The sequence below is a fragment of the Xiphophorus couchianus genome, chromosome 1 (genome assembly GCF_001444195.1).
Source record: "Xiphophorus couchianus chromosome 1, X_couchianus-1.0, whole genome shotgun sequence".
Classification (NCBI taxonomy): Eukaryota; Metazoa; Chordata; class Actinopteri; order Cyprinodontiformes; family Poeciliidae; genus Xiphophorus; species Xiphophorus couchianus.
The window spans coordinates 13,325,469-13,343,595 of NC_040228.1; the positions used below are offsets into that span (position 1 = coordinate 13,325,469).

At 39.3% G+C, this 18,127-nt stretch overlaps 2 protein-coding genes across 2 annotated transcripts; one reads left to right on the top strand and one right to left on the bottom strand.

Annotated features, from left to right (window-relative positions):
- Nucleotides 1-77: 77 nt before the first annotated feature.
- Nucleotides 78-11,882, top strand: eps8l3b (EPS8 signaling adaptor L3b). The gene is made up of 20 exons (XM_028003749.1): nucleotides 78-370; nucleotides 1,853-1,967; nucleotides 2,779-2,891; nucleotides 2,977-3,041; nucleotides 3,127-3,285; nucleotides 4,393-4,542; nucleotides 4,674-4,759; nucleotides 4,841-4,950; nucleotides 5,885-5,994; nucleotides 6,084-6,216; nucleotides 6,297-6,367; nucleotides 6,458-6,532; nucleotides 6,619-6,764; nucleotides 8,252-8,447; nucleotides 8,794-8,834; nucleotides 8,946-9,039; nucleotides 10,243-10,359; nucleotides 10,438-10,526; nucleotides 10,627-10,759; nucleotides 11,338-11,882. The coding sequence occupies exons 2-20, from the start codon at nucleotides 1,930-1,932 to the stop codon at nucleotides 11,377-11,379; spliced, it is 1,968 nt and encodes a 655-aa protein (XP_027859550.1). The 5' UTR covers nucleotides 78-370; nucleotides 1,853-1,929; the 3' UTR covers nucleotides 11,380-11,882.
- LOC114136326 (glutathione S-transferase Mu 3-like) lies at nucleotides 11,745-17,824 on the bottom strand. The gene is made up of 8 exons (XM_028004234.1): nucleotides 17,657-17,824; nucleotides 14,505-14,580; nucleotides 14,358-14,422; nucleotides 14,191-14,272; nucleotides 13,969-14,066; nucleotides 13,799-13,894; nucleotides 12,272-12,382; nucleotides 11,745-12,073 (listed from the first exon to the last, which is right to left on the bottom strand). Exons 1-8 carry the CDS (start codon nucleotides 17,690-17,692, stop codon nucleotides 11,978-11,980), a joined length of 660 nt encoding a protein of 219 aa, XP_027860035.1. The 5' UTR covers nucleotides 17,693-17,824; the 3' UTR covers nucleotides 11,745-11,977.
- Nucleotides 17,825-18,127: the final 303 nt, after the last annotated feature.

Consider the following 18,127-nt stretch of genomic DNA (forward strand, 5'->3'; position numbering starts at 1 on the left):
CAATATTGTGATCAAACATTATTTGTTTGCTATATATTGCCTATTCAGATATAATGGAACCTTCTTGAGCTGCTTCGTTGCATAAATACAGAACAATCCTTGAGACCGTAGATAAATCTGAAGAAGGCTATATAAAGCTGCACCTACCCTTTGGAGTCATAATGAGTCACAGCGTTTCTGTCCTTCAGATGGCAAATCAGGCCGCCCCTCTCGATCCGTCACTCCTGTCAGAACGTTGCACTTTGATCCTTGAGTTTACAGGCGGAAGTCCAGGACGTTTTCTAGGCGATGGTCTTGAGTATCAGATGTTTTCTGCCTTCAGTTAATTTTGACTGGAGCGATGACTCCGGAGCGGAGCTGATACTCAGAGGTGAGTCCTGAACGATCTGCCGTGCTTTATATGAGTAGAGGTTGGACAAATAAATCTTTATTGGTGACAGCTTTGGTTCCTGTTTTTAAGAATGAAAATGTGTTTGCTTTTACAGAAAGAGGCTTGCTGTTAGTAGTGAAACTTACTTTGTGTCTTTCATTAAATCCAGGAGGTCTATGTTATATTTAGGGCTAAAATACAGAGCTGTAGTTTAGTTTTTTGGTCAAACTTATTTAAATTGACATCTTAATGAAGCGTAAATCAGTAGTGAACACAACGACCAAATCGCAAAGCTGATGCACCACTGTCGTTCCTTCAGCCATGAGATAAAGTCTGGAGAAAAGTTTGATTATTAGTCAGTTTTTTGTTAATTTAAACCCGAATTTATAACAGGTTCTGTAACTGATTAACTCAGGATTGCCCTGTTAGTGCCAACAATCTCTGAATTTCATTTTCATGCCTTCTTTTAGGTTACCAAGGACAGTATTGGATAATAATCAATGTTCTGTTGTAGAAAGCAAACACTTTTGTGTCTTTGCTGAATAGGCTCACATTGGCAATTAAAATTCCCTGAAGATCTTTATTCAAACTAAAGCAGCATTATTAAATTTGTAAGAAATATTAATCTGCCCTGTTCAGATCAGAGACAGAAAACACATACGGAAGTTAACTGGATAAGCCAACTATAAGGGTCCTTTGTTTTAAATCATTGTTTAGTGTGAATTTATAGAAATAGCTTTCAAATAAAATCTTTTGAAACTTAAACAATTGACAAAGATATCCATAGCCCTGTAAAACTAGTTACAACAAAGGATAAAATGGCTACAAAGAATCACCTCAAGCTGGTCAAAAGGCTACAAGAAGGTATGCATAGACAATAGTTCAAAATGAGTAATATTTGTATAACCAGCTTCTTTCTTTACAGTTGGATGACATAAACACATTTATATTGAACTTTTTCAACTAGTGAAAGTCATTAAGAAGTCTTTTAAGTTTGTTGCCAGAGACCACATCCTTCATTATCAGGCCTGCTAAAAGAATAACCCAAAACTCAGATTGAGCTTTTTCAACGGCATTTGGGTACGAGATGTAAACGAAAGAAATGCCAGATATTCAGAAAGAGACTAATTTAATCTGCAAAGTTAAAAACTATCTTAAAACTCAGCTTAGGGCTCAAACATTTGCTTGTGCAAAAAGCCATTTGCAGCTGAGTGAAACTTAGGTTGACTGTAGATGTTGAGCTTTATAAAACTGTAACATCAGCTTAAAAAATTGTGACGTGATGACGCGACTGCCAATAATGCTGATAAAGAGGATAACTATAAGGGGTCCTAATACTGAACCCTGAGGGATACCATTTGCTAAATGAAGTGGATTTGAGATAAAACTATCTGCCTGTCCACAGAGGAAAACAGGTGACCAGTTAGAAGATGGTTGTCTGGAGCCGGACAAGTCCTGATTTGTTTGTTGTTGTCCTGACAGGCGTCCTTTTTATGGTGGTTGGAGTGAATTCCAGATTATCCCCGCCGCCCTGAAGTGTGGACCTCAGTAGATCCATAATGCTTGGAAACGGCCGACCTTTCTCCTACTCCCTGAGGTATGTTTAACAAACAGTCATGTTTGAATTCACTAATTGTGATTCAAAGCTCTCCAACTCTTAATAAGCCTCACCCTTGCTGATAACAGAGTCAACTCACATTTCTTTATTCTTTCTTTCCCAGAAGCCAGACTTCCAAAGTCAATATTAATTCAGGCTTGATGAAAGTTGGAGTTTTTCTTTGGACTTTAGATGTTCAGTCTTGACCACTTTCAGAGAAATATATTTTTCAGATGTGAAACGACTCTTGAACTTCGTAAACAAACCAGTGTTGGGTTGTTCTAACTTGCAGTCTGTCTCACAGAAATTTATTGTCCTCGTTATTTCCAGCTGAGTCAATGAAAAACACCAAAGATGCCGTAGTTTTAGCGTCACCAATGTTACTTATGAAGAACCACTGCTTGAAAAACTTTTTATACCTTCGCTAAAACTTGTGTGCCTGTTTGCTGGATTTAAATATTTTTTTTCTAAAGATACGGCTTTGAGACATTGTTCACTGGGTGTGCTTCGTGTATTTGTCCTGGAAACATGTCTTTCCTTAACCTTTGTACTCTCTTCAGTCTGCATAGTGGCACAATTAACACGTACAATAATTGGGCAGAAAATGAGTAAAAAAGTCAAAACAAATTGATGAAAACAACTTTGTAAAAAAAAGGTCTGGCTCCTTGGAAGTAAAACATAAAGAGACCATCAATGCCTCTTTGTATGTTTTGAAACTCAGCATATTAAGGTTTTTGAATTGACACAAGCTGTCCAGGTGCCTCAAAAACACCATTTCATCTTTCTGTGTTTTCTTCTTCTTATTATTAAGGGGTTACTCTCAGGAGGATTTCCCTCAGAGGCGAGCGTTTCACCAAGATGAGCCCAAGGAATCCCTGCTGCAGGGAAACAGCATGTCCAGACCCAGTGGAAGATCCATCTACAGTATGTCCAGACATCAAATCACACCTCCTTAATTAGGTATAATTATGTTTTCTGGGGGAAAAGAAATATGTTTTTTTTTCATCAGTGCAGAGAAAAGAGTATGCAGAGACGCTCAACAAAAACCCAGACAGCTTTCAAGTCAGAGTGGAGGTAGGAAATCTGCTCTTGCGTGACGATATGCTTATTATTTTGAATTTAGTCTCAACTTCTCTTCACAAACCCGCTCCTCCCACAGCATCTGTTCATCTGTGAGCTGGACGGCCAGGAGCTGAGGACAGAGGACGACTGTGTGACCAAGCTCAAGGAGCTGGACGGCAAAGGTCGTCTGTGGCCCCAAGAGATGATCTTAGAGATAAAGGGAGCCTATGTCGTGCTCTGTGATATTGAGACCAAGGTTGGTATTGATTATCTACATAATGACCTGAATAATTTGGCAAACAGAAATGAAATAATTTCGAGGTGAATGCATTCGAGGTAAAAAGATGTAACATGAGGAATGTAGGGTATATCCACAGTTATTAACTTTGAAAATAGGCCGGTCACGATAACACATTTTGCTGGATGATGAATTGTCCCAGAACTATAAACGATAATATTGTTGTTTTGAGACAATGTCCAAGTAATAGTAATAATAATAATGGGATAATAATGGCAAAAACACACTCAAAGATAAATAAACTTTAAATTGTAATTAACATTTAAATAGACATTTTAAATATTCAAAATAAATACAGAAAACAACAAATAAAATGATTTATGAAGTCGGTGAAAACAAAATTATCTTTCAAAAAAAGGATAGTTGAGACCAAAGCACCACACTAAAGATTTTTATCACTCTGTTGTTGGTAAATGGAAAGAGAAAAGAGAAAAACGATAAATCAAGCAAATGAAAATGACCGAGTTTCTTTTAATTTATCATGCGATTAATTGATTTATTGTTTATTGTGACAGGCCTATTTGAAAATAAGTAATCAGTTCAGATGAGGTCTCTTCTGTGTATTGATGGTGAGCATTGACACAGGCTGGGTTCTGTTCAGATAGAAGATCATCTTTGGATGAAGTTGGAGACACACTATTGAGTTAAGCCTGGGATAATCTGGTGCTGCTAATCCAAAACATCTGATTAATTTATAAACATCAGGTTTGACCAATCTTTATAAAAGCAGAACTTTTGTGAGTTTCTGGGCAACGACCTTGGAAAACCAACCGTTGCCTCCCGACTGCATGTGGTTATGAGGCTATTTTCATACAATCTGAGGTTCAAGATATCCAAATAAACAAAAGGAAATGCTTTCAATATAACAATCTGATTCCTGTTTTGGGGTCTTCTGGAGTTCGTCTATAGACACCCTGAGCAAAAAGCCACTTGGTCTTGTTCACTTTGTTACTGTAATCTATCCAGTATGCCTGAATCTGCTTTAGTAACCAGAGTATGATGGTTTTCTGAGTTTAGAAATACTGTTTGTTGATTAATTTTTAGCGACTCCTTCTGATTTTACAGGCGGAGCTGGATTCAATACCTCTAATGAGCATCGTGAAAACCCGTGCAGTGCTGGAAAGCTGCGCCTACAACTCTCTGCTGGTGGTTACCGTGCAGGAAGCCCGCAGGCGCGGCCCTCAGGTCTTCATGTTCCAGTGTGAGGAGACGGGGGTGAGCTTTACCTTTCACGAGAACCTTTTACTTTGAGCACCAGGACGCTCCAGAAGAAGGAATTATGTGAAACTGCTATCTGTACATGCTGCTGGGGGTGTGATTAATGGCAGGTCTTGTTATTTTATCAGGCAGAGATCATTAAGGCTGATCTGGACAAGGCAATGCAGAGAGGAGGCGGCGATTTAGACCCACGCAGAATGACGCCTGACATCGGGTACACGACTGAGCAAACATCACATTTATGAGAAGTTGGAGAGATTTGATGTTCAGAAAATAATGCTGGAAATATCTTCAGTCGCCAGAGTACAACCAGTTTCCGGCGGGAAAGGTTCAGTCCTGTGCAGCAGGAGGAGAACCTGCCACCTGCAGACTACGTGGCCCCGCAGTGGGACAACAGACAGCCAGGTACGCTCAAAGCAAGCTGGGTAGATGGTGCACATGTAGCCAACAGCTTCAATGTATTTAATTAGGATTTTATTCAGTAGAACAACATATATGTGAGCAGGAATCCACTGACAGATGTTATTTTTATCAGTATAAATGGAGTCTTTGTTCTCTAACGCTTTGTTAGAGAACGTTAGCGAACAAAAAGCATCATGAAGAAACACAGCAGTATAAGATTGAAGCATGTTTAGGTAGGTATAAAACAACATCAGAGATCATTATTTAGAACAACAACCGATGGTATCTGTGGAAGAGCAGCAGAGATCCACTGCTCGGGTTGGAGAAGCAGTCGACAGATTGGCTATTACTCACGTACTCCACGGGTCGGGACTTTATGGAAAAACAGGAAGAAGACAGCCAGGGGTCTTGGTCAGATACAATCTAGTTAAACTTTTGGGCCAACACGGATCTGCTTTGTGAGGCATAAACACAGCAAATTACCCAGAAGTCACCGTCTCCATGGTGAAACATGGTGGTGGCTGCTTGATGCTGTTGTGATGCTTTTCCTCAGCATGTCAGGGCAGCTGGTTGGAGACGATGGGAAGATAGCGCCGTAAAAGGCCTCTAAAGGTTTTTATAGCCTTTTAGAGGCTGTAAAAGATTTCAGATAGTTTCACTAGACGTAAACATGCAGCCAGAGATGCAATGAAATGGATTTGATTGATTCCTTTGATTAAGTCCAGAGTTGAGCTAATTGAAGAATCTATGACAAAACTTGGGGAAAAAAAGTCCATCCAGTCTTGAGTTATTTTACAAAGATGGTAGAGACAAACTCCAAAAAACCGCCCACTGTAACCAGCTTCTGTGAGGTCAAATTTACTGTAAAAAGTGTTTCAGCAGCAAACCTGAGGAACCATCAACATTCTCTGTCATTTTGTATCTCTTATCCATTTAGATTACAGACCTGACTCACGTCCCTATTCTCCACAAGAAGAGATGTCGAATTATTCCGATTTTCAAGATTCAGACATGGCTATGCAGCGAGCAGAGATGGAGAGAAGCACGGTGAGTGCTATGTACTCTGCAGCTCTCTCTTTGACTGTCCAACGTCCAGCTTCTGCAGCCTCCATTTATGTTTTCATTCCTTTCCTCAGGACATTTTTAACCACATTTTAACTGATGTGGAGATCTTCGGTGGCAAAGTAGCACAAGTTATGAATGCAGCTCCGGAGAAAGAAAACAAGGGCAAGGTTAAGTTTTCGAAGAAGAAAAAATCCAAATCAAACGGTAATAATCGACAAAGATCATTCGCATATCATAACGCGCCTGGTGGTTAAGTTGATGATGTGACTGTTTTCGTGCCGCAGCATCCAATCTGCCACACTGGAATGAATATGTCGCATTTCTTCAGAAAATTAAATATGGATTCAATCTGCTGGTACGTAATGGTTCGGTCGCTACAGTTTGGCTGTGAAGTAATCTGTTACTGCAGTGAAAAAAATAACCTAAACTTTTCTTGACATCACAGGCCCAGCTGAATGGAGCCCTAAGCAACCCCACCGCTGATCTTTATGTGCATATCTTCTTCTCTTTCCTGGGCAATGTAAGCTCCTCCCGCTCCAGGTATTTCCCCTATCTGGTCTCAGTTGTGACAGTGCATGCATACTATTTTTTTTTTTTTCCCCGCAGACCGTTCCTCTGTATCCCCAAGATTTACCTCCAACAATCACCTCCCCCCTGCTGACGGACGAGGCTGTGAGGCTCCTCAGTCAAGTTTTGGATCCCCAGGAGAAACAAATCTGGATGAATCTAGGAGAATGCTGGAGCATTCCCAGGTCGGTCATTTTCTACAGGCACCTGCTTCTTTTTTTATTTCATAAAGCTTGTAAAAATTCCTCAGATACAAGCCACTCTCGTAATTTCTTGTTCCGCCAAGCCCAAACTGGGCGTAGGCATCCAGCAGAATATAAGTAACTACAGGTCAAAGTTTAAGTTGATTTTCTAATATGAGGAAAAATGTCAGAAAGGTGTGTTTTATTATGAATCATAGCTGGAAAAACAGACTCACTGCAACAATGTCAGAGGAGTTGTTTTAGGTGATGCGACTCAAGTCAATCTCTACTCACAACCTTTGGATTTTATGCAATAAATCAACACAAAGTAGCAGATTATAACGGGAAAGAAAAAAGGTCTTAACAAATAAAAATCTGACAAATGTCAGCATTTATATTTAACCCCTCATGTTGCTGTGGTTACAGCTGCAGGTCTCCATCAGCTCGCAAATCTAGACAAATCCATTGTTGTTATCATAATATCTCAAGCTCAGTTCAATTAGGAGACCATCTGGGAACATAAATCTTGGACTTATCACTAATTCATAATTGCGCTTAGGTCTAGACTTTAACTGGACCATTCAAACACAGTGAAAAATCCATTTGATTGTGGCTCTGGCTGTAAGTCTGAAGCTATTGCTTCAAGGTGAACCTCAGTCCAGGATCTGATTTTATTTGCAGCTTTTCTTCCAGGACTACCTTGAATCTGCTCTGACTAGCTTGCCTCTCCCCGCTGAAGAAAAGCCTCCCCACAGCATCATGCTTCCTAATAATTGAATTGTTTGATCTGAAATCAACAAAAGTAACAAAAAACAAAAGCTTAAAACGTTTTCACAGTGCTTACGGCGTTTCGTATGTGTCCCAGAAGTCTTTAATTTTGCAACAGACTCATCCACGGCACCCTTGAAATACAAACTACCAAATACAATAAACTCGTAAAGATAATTATTAAGCTTCTACCTGTTGCTTTGTCTTATCTGTCTGTCTGTCTGTCTATTTATCTCTGTTGTTTCTGTTCAGCTGGTAGAAAGCCGACTTTCTACCAGCTGAAAGTAGGAAGATATTGATTTGTTCAAAGCATCTGTTCAGTACATGGTCGGGTTCAGAGTCACCTAGTGACATCATACTGTAGAGCTGAGTATCATCCACATAGCTATGGTAACCAGTATTATTGTTAAAACCTGAGCTAGTGGGACCATGCAGACATTAAATAGGAGAGGTCCCAGGATTGAATCACGTGTGACTTCTGTGTGCTCTGATGAGAAGTTACCTATAGACACAAAGAAGTCCCTGTTCTTAAGAATCAAACCAATCAAGAACTGTTCCAGAGTCCTGCCCAGCTCTCCAGCCACTTCTAGAATATATCATGGTCATCAGTGTCAAGCTATGAAGTCCAACAGAACCAGCACTGTGGTTCTTCTATAGTCTGTATTTATGTAGGTATCAGTTTCTTATTGTTATTTTCCTTTAACCCTTCTTTCTGCTCCCAGGTCTTCCTGGCCGGGCGATGTTGATCCTTACATCCCAGAGTTTTATGACGGCTGGCAGGCTCCTGCACCCCTTCACTCCCCTCCTGATCCTCAGCGGAACCATCCACTGAACAGAAACAACAGCCAGCGCTTTCCGCCCGGACCAATGAACAATGACCGGAACTACTCGCCCAGAGCTACGGTTCAGCGTTCTGAGGTGGTTAACACTTACCCAGTCGTCAAGTGAATGACTGTTAGAAATCATGGGTTCTCAGCAGCTCCAGCAACAGATTAAATTGTGGGTTTTTTTTGTAAAGACATTGTTTACCTGTTAACACAACACTGTAAAGTTCTGGATGTGTTTTCAAATGACAGAAAAGAGTGAAACTTTTAACCTGCTGACAGGAGTTGAAATCATAGCGTGTAGAAAAAAGGCCAGAGCAATCATTTCTATGATTTTTCACTCTTACTATTCAACAGAGCAACACTAGAACATGTTTGGTTTGAAGAAACAAGCTAAAGGTCCACAGTTCTTATCATGATGTACCTTGTGTCTTATACAGCCCAGGTCCAACGGTCCAATGAGATCACCGCCATCTCAATAGTGAGTTTTATCAGCAGTGCCTGCAGGGTCGCACGCAACTAACATTTCCTTGTTCCTTGCTCTGTTATTATACAAAACGTTAACAGAATGTTTTGTTTGTTGCGGTTTCAGCCCGACCGAGCCGCCGCTCTACATGCGTGTCATGTACAACTTCTCAGCAAGGAACATGCAGGAGCTGACCGTCACGCAGGGAGAGGTGGTTCAGGTAAGAGGTCAAACATGATCGCTTAAAGGTATACATTTAGATTTATAGTACACATTACTGGTTTATTATACCTAGCATGGCTATTTGTATTTGTCCCAGTATCTACTGCCTCTAGAAACCCTTGATTATGTCGAGGAGCTGCAGAGATCCACAGCTTAGGTGGGAGAATCAGCCAACAGTGCAATCTGGCCTTTATAATAGAGCAGCAAGAAGAAATTCATTGATTCGAGCCAAATAAGTCATTTTTCTGGTTTGCCAGAACCACTTAGGGAACACAGCCTTAGTTGAGACGGTGGTGGTGATGGCAGTAGGAGTTTGTCCTGCACTCAGTGGGTTGCTGGTTTGATTCCAGCTCTGTCTGCCTTCTGAGCATGTCAGATTGTAGCTTGCCACCATCAGTGTGTGAATATGTGAAAGACCGAATGTAGTGTGAAGGGCTTTGGGGCTCAGTGCCATTTACATGTAAAATGCAAAGTTTAACAGAAAAACACTATGCCTGTGTTGAGAAATCCATTAAAGAATGATAGACACAACTAGAAAACTTAATCTAATTCGACTGACCTTGAAAACTAGATCTGCAATCCCAATCGTCCAGGACCGGTGTCCTGCCACTTTTAGATGTGACCCTGGTGGTAAGTCAGCTGAATCATCTCCTCAGTATGCAGTGACACTTCTCCAGGCCTGTTAATGACCTGGTTATTTGACTCAGGTGTGTTGAAGCATATCGGTCCCCAAAGCCTGGATTTGAAGACCTATGATGTTCAAAGCTGCTTCATACTTTTTCTAACCACCTTCCACTGCAGTTAAATCTGCAAGTTGTTTAGAGTATCTAGCGTTTGGATTTAAAAAATAATGTATATTTTCTTCCATATTTTACCTAGTTGTTCTAAAGTCCTTTGAATTAGGACATTTTCAATCTGATCAGATGCAAAATATGACAACTACGGTAATCAGAAGGCAAACTTTTGATCAGAAGTCGATCTGATCAGATCAACTGTTAAAATTTAATCTGAATGCTTAGCTTTCTGAGAGCTAGAACAGGTTTGACCATTGACATATTTTTGGTTCATGCTGGAACTGCAGACAACAAAAGGCTTAATAATATTTAATCTTCAAAAGTTAGAGTTGTTTTTCCAGCTTGTTTGTACTTGCAGAGCTATCAAGGTATTTGTAAATTTCATGATCTGCTCCGCTTCTTGACAGGTGGTCCAGAAATCTAGGCCATGGTGGCTTGTTCGAAACTCCCGTAACGAGGAGGGCAACGTTCCTCCAAACATTTTGGAGCAAGTTGAGAACAACGAATCCTCGGAAGAGCAGCGGGTGAGCCAAGAGGACGGTGGCGCTACATAGAAACAAAACTAACCGATTTAACACTCTCTTCTTCACTCTGCTTCACAGTGGGACTCACGGAGCCAGGTTACTCTCGACTACAACTCCACTCCTGCAGACGTGAAAGCATGGCTTGAGAGCAGAGGTTTCTCTAGAATGTAAGGACCAGTCTCTAACTTCAGGATGGTTATTCAGTAAAAATGAATGATTTATAAAGAATAAACAGGGAATTCTTGGTTGCCAACTTCTCTTGGCCAGCACTGTGTCTAGCCTTGGTGTCCTGACTGGAAGACTGCTTCTGGGAATGAGCAAAGAGGATATCAGGACAGTGTGCCCTGAAGAAGCTGGAAAAGTCTTCTTCCAGCTTCAAGGTGTTAAGTCACAACTCGCAGTAAGTCGTGTGCACTCTTCTAAAAATTTGTAAGTCATAACAAACTTTTGCTAAGTTGCTGATGCTAATTTTAATTCATTCTGATAGCTTGGAAAATGGTTAGCCATGTAGTTTAATTTCAACGGTGACATGAACAGACAGGTACAATGAATCCGTTTCTTCTGCTTGGCCGGTTTGATTGGTCACAGTCAGTTTGAGACTAAACCTGTACACCCAGAAGGCCCAGGCATGCAGGGCACCAAAAAAATCAAACAACTTTCAGGGAGATTATTCTCCTGGAATATATATAATAAAGTTTTACCTTGGAATCAAAATAGTGTGGCTAGAAGCACTATGGAGTTTATTTGTTAAAACACCATACGACCTGCAACTGCTATATTCTATATATTACCCTCAAATAATTATATTAGTCTCAAAAAGGAGAGATCAGGAGTGTAAAAGGAAAACTGTATGTTAACTAGTAGAGAAAAAGTCTAGCTATTATGAGTGACCTTTAAGCAACAATAACCCCCCAGTTCTCTCAGATCACATCTCTGCATGCAGAAAACATCTGTAATGCTTCATTTTTTTCCCTGCAGCTCGCCAGCGAGTCGTCACAAATGTACAACCACCGCTACTGACAACAACTACAGCTGTGACGCTTAAACTTCTGGACTTGACGGTTCTGAATCCCTCTGAATCTAGAGATCTGCTCTCACTCTTAGGATCTACTGAACTTTATCCAACTTTGTTTATTTCAGTTTGGCCTGTTTTTGTATAGCACATAAAAAAAGTAATCAATCACTTGAAGTAATCTGTTTTTTCACATGTTAATAACTAACCTTTGTATTAGGCTAATCAGGACTATTGCCTCTAATCTAATCATCCATGAACATGTATAAATGTCTAAAATTGTGTGATACCTTCTGCAGTAAGTCATCGTTTTTTTTTTTTAAATGACTCTTGCATGTGATTTATTGTAGAAAGTTTAATAAATAAAATCAGATTCAAGTGAGATTTAGTTTATTCTGTCAACAAAACATGTTACAAAACTAACAAGTGCTTTGATTGAAATTAAAGTATTCACCTTCATATCTTTACAAACCAAAAGGACATGAAGGCTTCATGATACAAAAAAAAAAAATAAGATGACAAATTTATTCCTGAATTTAAGTTTCTCCAGTAAGTTGCACTTGTGGAAAGCACTTTGTATTTCTAAGGCAGAGGTGAGTTGAGTCTTCACTCCTTCTTGTGTCCCCATTTGGCCATCTTGTTGTTGACGGGAGTCTTAATGAACCGGCTGGACTTCATGTAGGCAGCAATCTTCTCTAGAGCCTACAACGACAGGAGAGGAGATAAGCGGACGGAAAATGAAATGAGTTCCTCTGGCCCTGATTACTGAAGTAATGCGTTCTCAGGTCTATGTAATTACTCCATAAATACACTTACTGACGTCACAAAGACAGTTTCTCACAAACCAAAGAATGGCAGCATCTTTGCACTTTTTGCATCTGCCAGTATCAGTTTTCTTACCTCAAAGCGGTCTAAGAAATCTTTGAGGTTTTTGAAGTTGTCCAAGCATGAAGACTGAAACATCCTGTGTTGATCCAGCAGCTCATACATGACGAAGTCCACAAAGGTGATCTAATAGGAATGGAAATGATTACCAAACAGTTTTTAAAGTATACAATAAACTCGGGCATTCAGTCATATTTAGGAAGTGAATTCATAATGAATATGTGCCAGATAATTTATCAAACTCTTTTGAGCTCTCATCTTAATTTCCACCAGAATTGTACAACACGAATAATGGGAAGTACGGAGCTCATTCAACCTGAAGAACCACAAGGTTTGTGGTTCTGGGTAAGTGCAAGATCAGCAAATGTGTAAATTCAGTTATGAATAAAATACCACATAATTAAATCTTGTTCTAATTGTCAGGATTTCTAAATTTTTTCAAGTAAAATTCTTTAAGCCCATGTTAAGACATAAAAAAAAGTTCACAAAGAATTGGAGGCAGACATTGGATTTCAGTATGGAACCTGTAATAACCAGACAATGTAAGGAAGAAAGACACAAGTACATCTGAAAATTCTGAATATTGTGAAAAAGTTCAGTATTTTTATTAATCTTCACAGTAAGAGTTTCAATTTCTACAAAATATTCAATTTTTTTAGATGAGGTAACTTTGAAGAAAGGATAAAAAAAGAAAGGAACAGAGGACATAAGAAAAGAATGAATGCAAACTGAGAGGGAGGGCAGAAAGGAAGGAAGCAAGCAAAGGACAGACAACTATGGAATGACATGAGAAAAAAAAAAAAAAAAAAAGAGTTCGGGTAGGTAAAAATTAGAACAAGGGGATGGAGTACTTGGGAAAATAAAGAAAATAAGGAAGGAAAAACTGACAAGGAAGAAGAGAGGAAATATACAATTAAGGAAGGAGGAAGAATGCAAGGACACTAAGGAGGAAGAACATCTAGACAGTGGGACAGGGAACAAAGTCTGGAAATACAAATGTATTTTTCCAAACTTATTCAGACCTGAAAAATAATAAAATCACAAAGTATGTGTTTTCCATATTGCATAGGAACCCTGTACTTTGGCCTTCAATACATTTTGCTGAAGGTTTTGATGTTTTTGAAGCCAAAACAAAATCTTTAACCCTCCAAAGTCCACCCAAACTGGATGCTGAGGAAAAAATGAGCTAAAAACAACAATTACATACTTTCTTTCACTTTTAAATCTGAAATATTTTAATCTGTATTAAGCCTACACCGCCCCCTGCTGGTATCATTGTGTAACATCTGAAATGAAGCTCAAAGGAATGAAAGCGATTCCTCAAACTGTTTAAAATATGAGGGCTAGATTTTTTCACTGCATGTTTTAAATCCGCTTACATCAATAATTTGGTCTTTATAGAACATACTTAAAAATAACTAATCAGCTGAAAGGTGGCCACAGGAGCAACCAGCAAATTAGACGAAATACTATTGGATCAAAAAATGCGCTACAAAGCTTAATTTTTAGCTTTCAATATAAACTCAAACTGAGACAACTTACCTTATCACCAGCGAACCACTTCCTGTCACCCAGGAAGTCAGAGAACTGCTTCAGCGTACCTTGCAGTGAGCTGATGTACCCCGACTTTTGATTTTCCTGATTTTATGGAGGGAAGGCCGACTTTAGTGGGCGTCCAGATTTACTGTGAAAACATTTAAACGTCTACTTACAAAGTCGGTGTAGCACAGCCTCACAAAGCCATTTCTAAAGTCCATGGCCTGGTTCTCCAGCAGGTCCACTCTGACCTTTTCAGCCTCTGTCTCTCCACCTGTTATCACAAAGAATTGGAGGAAGTCCACATAAAGAACATTTGGCATCAGAAAACTATTAAATTAAATTAAAGAAAAAAACAACTTGATTTCGTATTATGAATGAAGGACCCCAATACATACACAGATTGTGTTTGCGAGCGATGTATCTCATAATGGCGTTGCTCTGCGTTATCTTCCTGTCTCCATCCAACAGGTAGGGCAGCTACGGGGAGGGTCAATCACAAAACCATCATCAACAAAACACTTGAACCTGCTGTACGGTGAAAGCAAAGCTGAATAATTCTTACGTTGGGGAAGTCAATTCCAAGTTTGTCTTTCTCACCAAGCCAGGAGCTTCTGTCATAGTCCGGAGCTGTAAGAGAGAAATGTGTGATTTATTCAAATCTGGTAATGTAGTGGATTTTCTTCATCTGTTAACTGAAACAGCGCATCACCTTCACCACAGGTGTAAAACTTTTCATCATACTCAGTGCCGGTGTACTCCAGGAGGAGGCGGATGGGCTGGGCGAGCTGCATGGATTCAGAAAATAGGGAGAAATTATTTCATTGTCAGGGTTGACATCGACACCAAATACAGACATGGACAAACGTCAGAATACGCACAATTGAATTATCCAGTTTCATATAAACAAAAAAACAAAAAAAAAACACTCACAGCATTATTTAAGTTTTAATAAGACTGAGATTTGTCTAGGCTTTATGTAAGGTTTAGATTTCAACTTCTCAGAAGATGATCATCTGATTTCTCACTTAACCGAGTTTAGTGTCTAATTAAGTTTTAAATCACATTAAGACAACAGCTTGTGAAAAAGACACTTGACCACTCTCTATGTGCTATAATGTAATTATCCCGCCATTCATTGTCTTCATGAAAATCTTCTCAAGTTAAAGTCTCCATTTGTCTCTGTTGGGACATTGAAACACAGTTCTCTACGAAAACCCATCATCAGCAGAGCCTCAGCACATTCGCAAACAAATCTACATTTACCAAGGATGAACATAATTGTTGCATTCTTCCGCAGTCATTAAGAGGAAAAGAGTACACATTTCTTTGATTTAGGCTTTTAAAAGACTAAGCCTATAAGCTAATTGAGAAGATGTCATTATGTTCTGATCTAGTTGTACAGGTCAAAGTCACATGGATACACAAAAATGATTTTGCTTTGAGGACGAAGATTGATTGTCTTCTAGCTTGTAAAAATGTATAATGCTAATTGTAATATGCAGCAAACAAAAATACTTTATTTTACAAAACATTTGATGCAATGTCAAATGAAAGCCACAATTTAATGTCTAAACATAACAAATCACCAATGTACTGAAATACATTTCCTTTAATTACATTATGTTTTATATTTGATCTAATCCAACTGAAAGTTACCATTTGCTGTCATCAGTAGTCTTTAACAAAACTGTCTGAAAAATTAATTATTGTATATAAATTGGTTTATTATATCAGTATGACTGTTGACCACCAATACATGTGGCGGTGAATAATTAACAAAAGAGGCTGCAAAGTAGGAACAATGCATCAGGCTAAATGATGAATGGCAGACGAAAAGTGCAAGTCACATGAATCAGCAGTTTTAAATGTTTCATACTATTCCTTCTTAGGAGTAAATATTCTCTCCAGGAAGCATTATTTTGTAAGTAAAATGCCAAAGTACAAGTTTACAGTCATCCATATCTGACATAAATGAACAAACAGTTCAGGAGCCTCACTTATAAAACATTGCATAGGCACTAAACTAATGGTGTATTCACACCTGACACATTTGGTACGTTTTTGAACAGACCAGAGTTCAGACCTGACACATTTGGTATGCTTTAAACAGACCAGAGTTCGTATCCCCCGTTGGTCCAGACTTTTTGTGCAGGTATGAATAAACTGATGTGAATCCTGTTGCTAAGCAAACAACCAAGACCCATTTTTTTTTGAGGTGGTCTCGGTCTGCCGCCAACCAAACTCTTGTATAGTTTTACTTTTGAGCTGATTGGTTAGAATCAACTATTGTCTACATTGGCTTGCAAAATACAGCTTTATAAAAAGGAACAATGAGCCCCCAAGTAAAAAAAAAAGAAAAGAAAAAAAAAAGTGAACTTCACGGCTTGAAACTGGGAGCAGCAAACCTGTAAAACAGGCTGTTTCACTTTTGATTAAGTCTCTTGCTACCGTACACACGTCAGGTACCCTCTGAGATTTTTTCTAATATACAACAAAACATACATGCGTTTAATTGTTCAATTGTTACATGACTTGTGTGTGACTGTAATAACATTTTATGGAAAGTGTAACTACAGTCTATCCCAGGCGGCAGGCCTCTCTATAGTCACTCATTAGCTGGTTATCAGCTCTCTAAATCCACAATTTGTTTAAATTGGAATTAAAATGTAGCTTTAAAACCACAATAAATTAGGCTCTATGCAAAAAAAGTGATAGCTGTTTTGCGTTGTGGCTCACTGAGGCAGACTTATTCATCTGTAAAAAGGTAGCTAAAGTAAAATTTACATGCTACACTTTATACATGTAGAACTTTTCAACACCTAAAAAGAAATGAATCGAAAACTTCACAAGTCAAAAGATGTATAAAAAAAACCCCGGAATGCAAAAGTTTAGTATTTGTGAATCCTCTTACCACCACTTTTAGAGCCGCCCAGAACCGACCTTGAGGTGTTGATAAGGGTACCAGTATTTTCAATGTAACCATACATTGACTTAAAGATTATCTGCCTGATCTTGGACCGAGTTGGGGAATTTTAGTGCTCCTGATTGGGCTGTTTCAAGTTACCCATGAACGCCACTTGCCCAACCTCATAGTATGACTTAGTGTTAGGGCCAGACAACGAGTATTTAGTTCTCCTTTTAAGAATAAAAGTAGTAATATTAGGAGAAGTGGTAATTTTGAGTAGCAAGACTACGTGAAAGTAGTCTTACCACTACGCTAAAATAAGAGAAATGTCAAGCATCTTGAGAAATTATACTTTGGAATTAATTTTACAAATATTGAAATACTTATATCTTTTATTACATTAACATCAAATTGTTATCAGAAGCAGGACTTTTGCTACTGAAAATGCAATCATTGTCACAGATTAAAAAACTGAGTCAGATCTTGTTAACTCGACGCTTTTCATTTTCTCGACCTCCTTCTGGTAACATTGCGCCTTTGTTCCGCTAATATGACTATATTCTCACAGTGTTACAAGGACTTCACTCATGATATTATGATTTTAATCTCGTATTTAAAGAAAATCTCGCCCACAGTCATAAAACCACCCAGATTACACCATGTGAATAATCCAGTAAAGCATAATTAATTCAACCCATAAAACCGTTACTAGCCTCGCTGATGAGGGCTGCGCGCGCACAGTCAGCAGCATATTAACGGCTAGCTCGCGCCTCAAATAACCCCGTTAACTTCGACGACCAAATATAATATTAGCATTAGCATTAGTAAAAGACTGTAGCGGTAGAGGGTGGGAAGAAAGCTGGCTGGCTCTGGTGGGTGTCACCCTCTGGCATCAACAGCAGCTTGAAAAGCTGCAAACTATTCAGTCAAACGACGACCAAACCGACTCGACTTACCCCGCGAATGTCCCAGTAAGCGAGAACCATGGCCATTTTGATTCAATGTCCGGTGCCTTTCTTGTTTTAGGAGGAAGCAAGAGGAGCAAACAAAGCCCAACTGTGTGTGCGGAGAGACGCCGAGGAGCGGAGGTTTTTCACGGACTGAGGAAGAGGAGAAGGAGGAGCTGATTAGGTGGGTGGGGTAACAGTCCAAGCGCCGCATTATTGCTCTGAACCTGTTCTGCAGGTTGCATTAACGTTCAGCCTACACAAGTTTTGCATAAGAGCACAGAAATACTTAGTAAATCCACCCAGTAAAATTAATGTATATGACCGACAGCGAGGATTATGAGCTAAAGTCAAGCAAAGTCGTAAGTAAGGACTTTCTATGACAGCCTGATTGAAAGTAAACTGCTGTAAAATGATCCTTCCTGCAGGGATTACTACGAAAACAATAATTCGTGTAGTAACAAGCACATACATTTCGGT

Bases quoted from the DNA above. Each gene is read 5' to 3' on its own strand.
- eps8l3b (XM_028003749.1), top strand. From the start codon at position 1,930: ATGCTTGGAAACGGCCGACCTTTCTCCTACTCCCTGAG. The intron at 5,995-6,083 runs GTGAGTGCTATG...TCCTTTCCTCAG, and splicing joins CAGAGATGGAGAGAAGCACG to GACATTTTTAACCACATTTT. The intron at 10,527-10,626 runs GTAAGGACCAGT...TCTCTTGGCCAG, and splicing joins AGCAGAGGTTTCTCTAGAAT to CACTGTGTCTAGCCTTGGTG.
- LOC114136326 (XM_028004234.1), bottom strand. From the start codon at position 17,692: ATGGCCATGGTTCTCGCTTACTGGGACATTCGCGGG. The intron at 14,423-14,504 runs GTGATGCGCTGT...TCTCTCTTACAG, and splicing joins GTTTTACACCTGTGGTGAAG to CTCCGGACTATGACAGAAGC. The intron at 12,074-12,271 runs GTAAGAAAACTG...CTGTCGTTGTAG, and splicing joins ATTTCTTAGACCGCTTTGAG to GCTCTAGAGAAGATTGCTGC.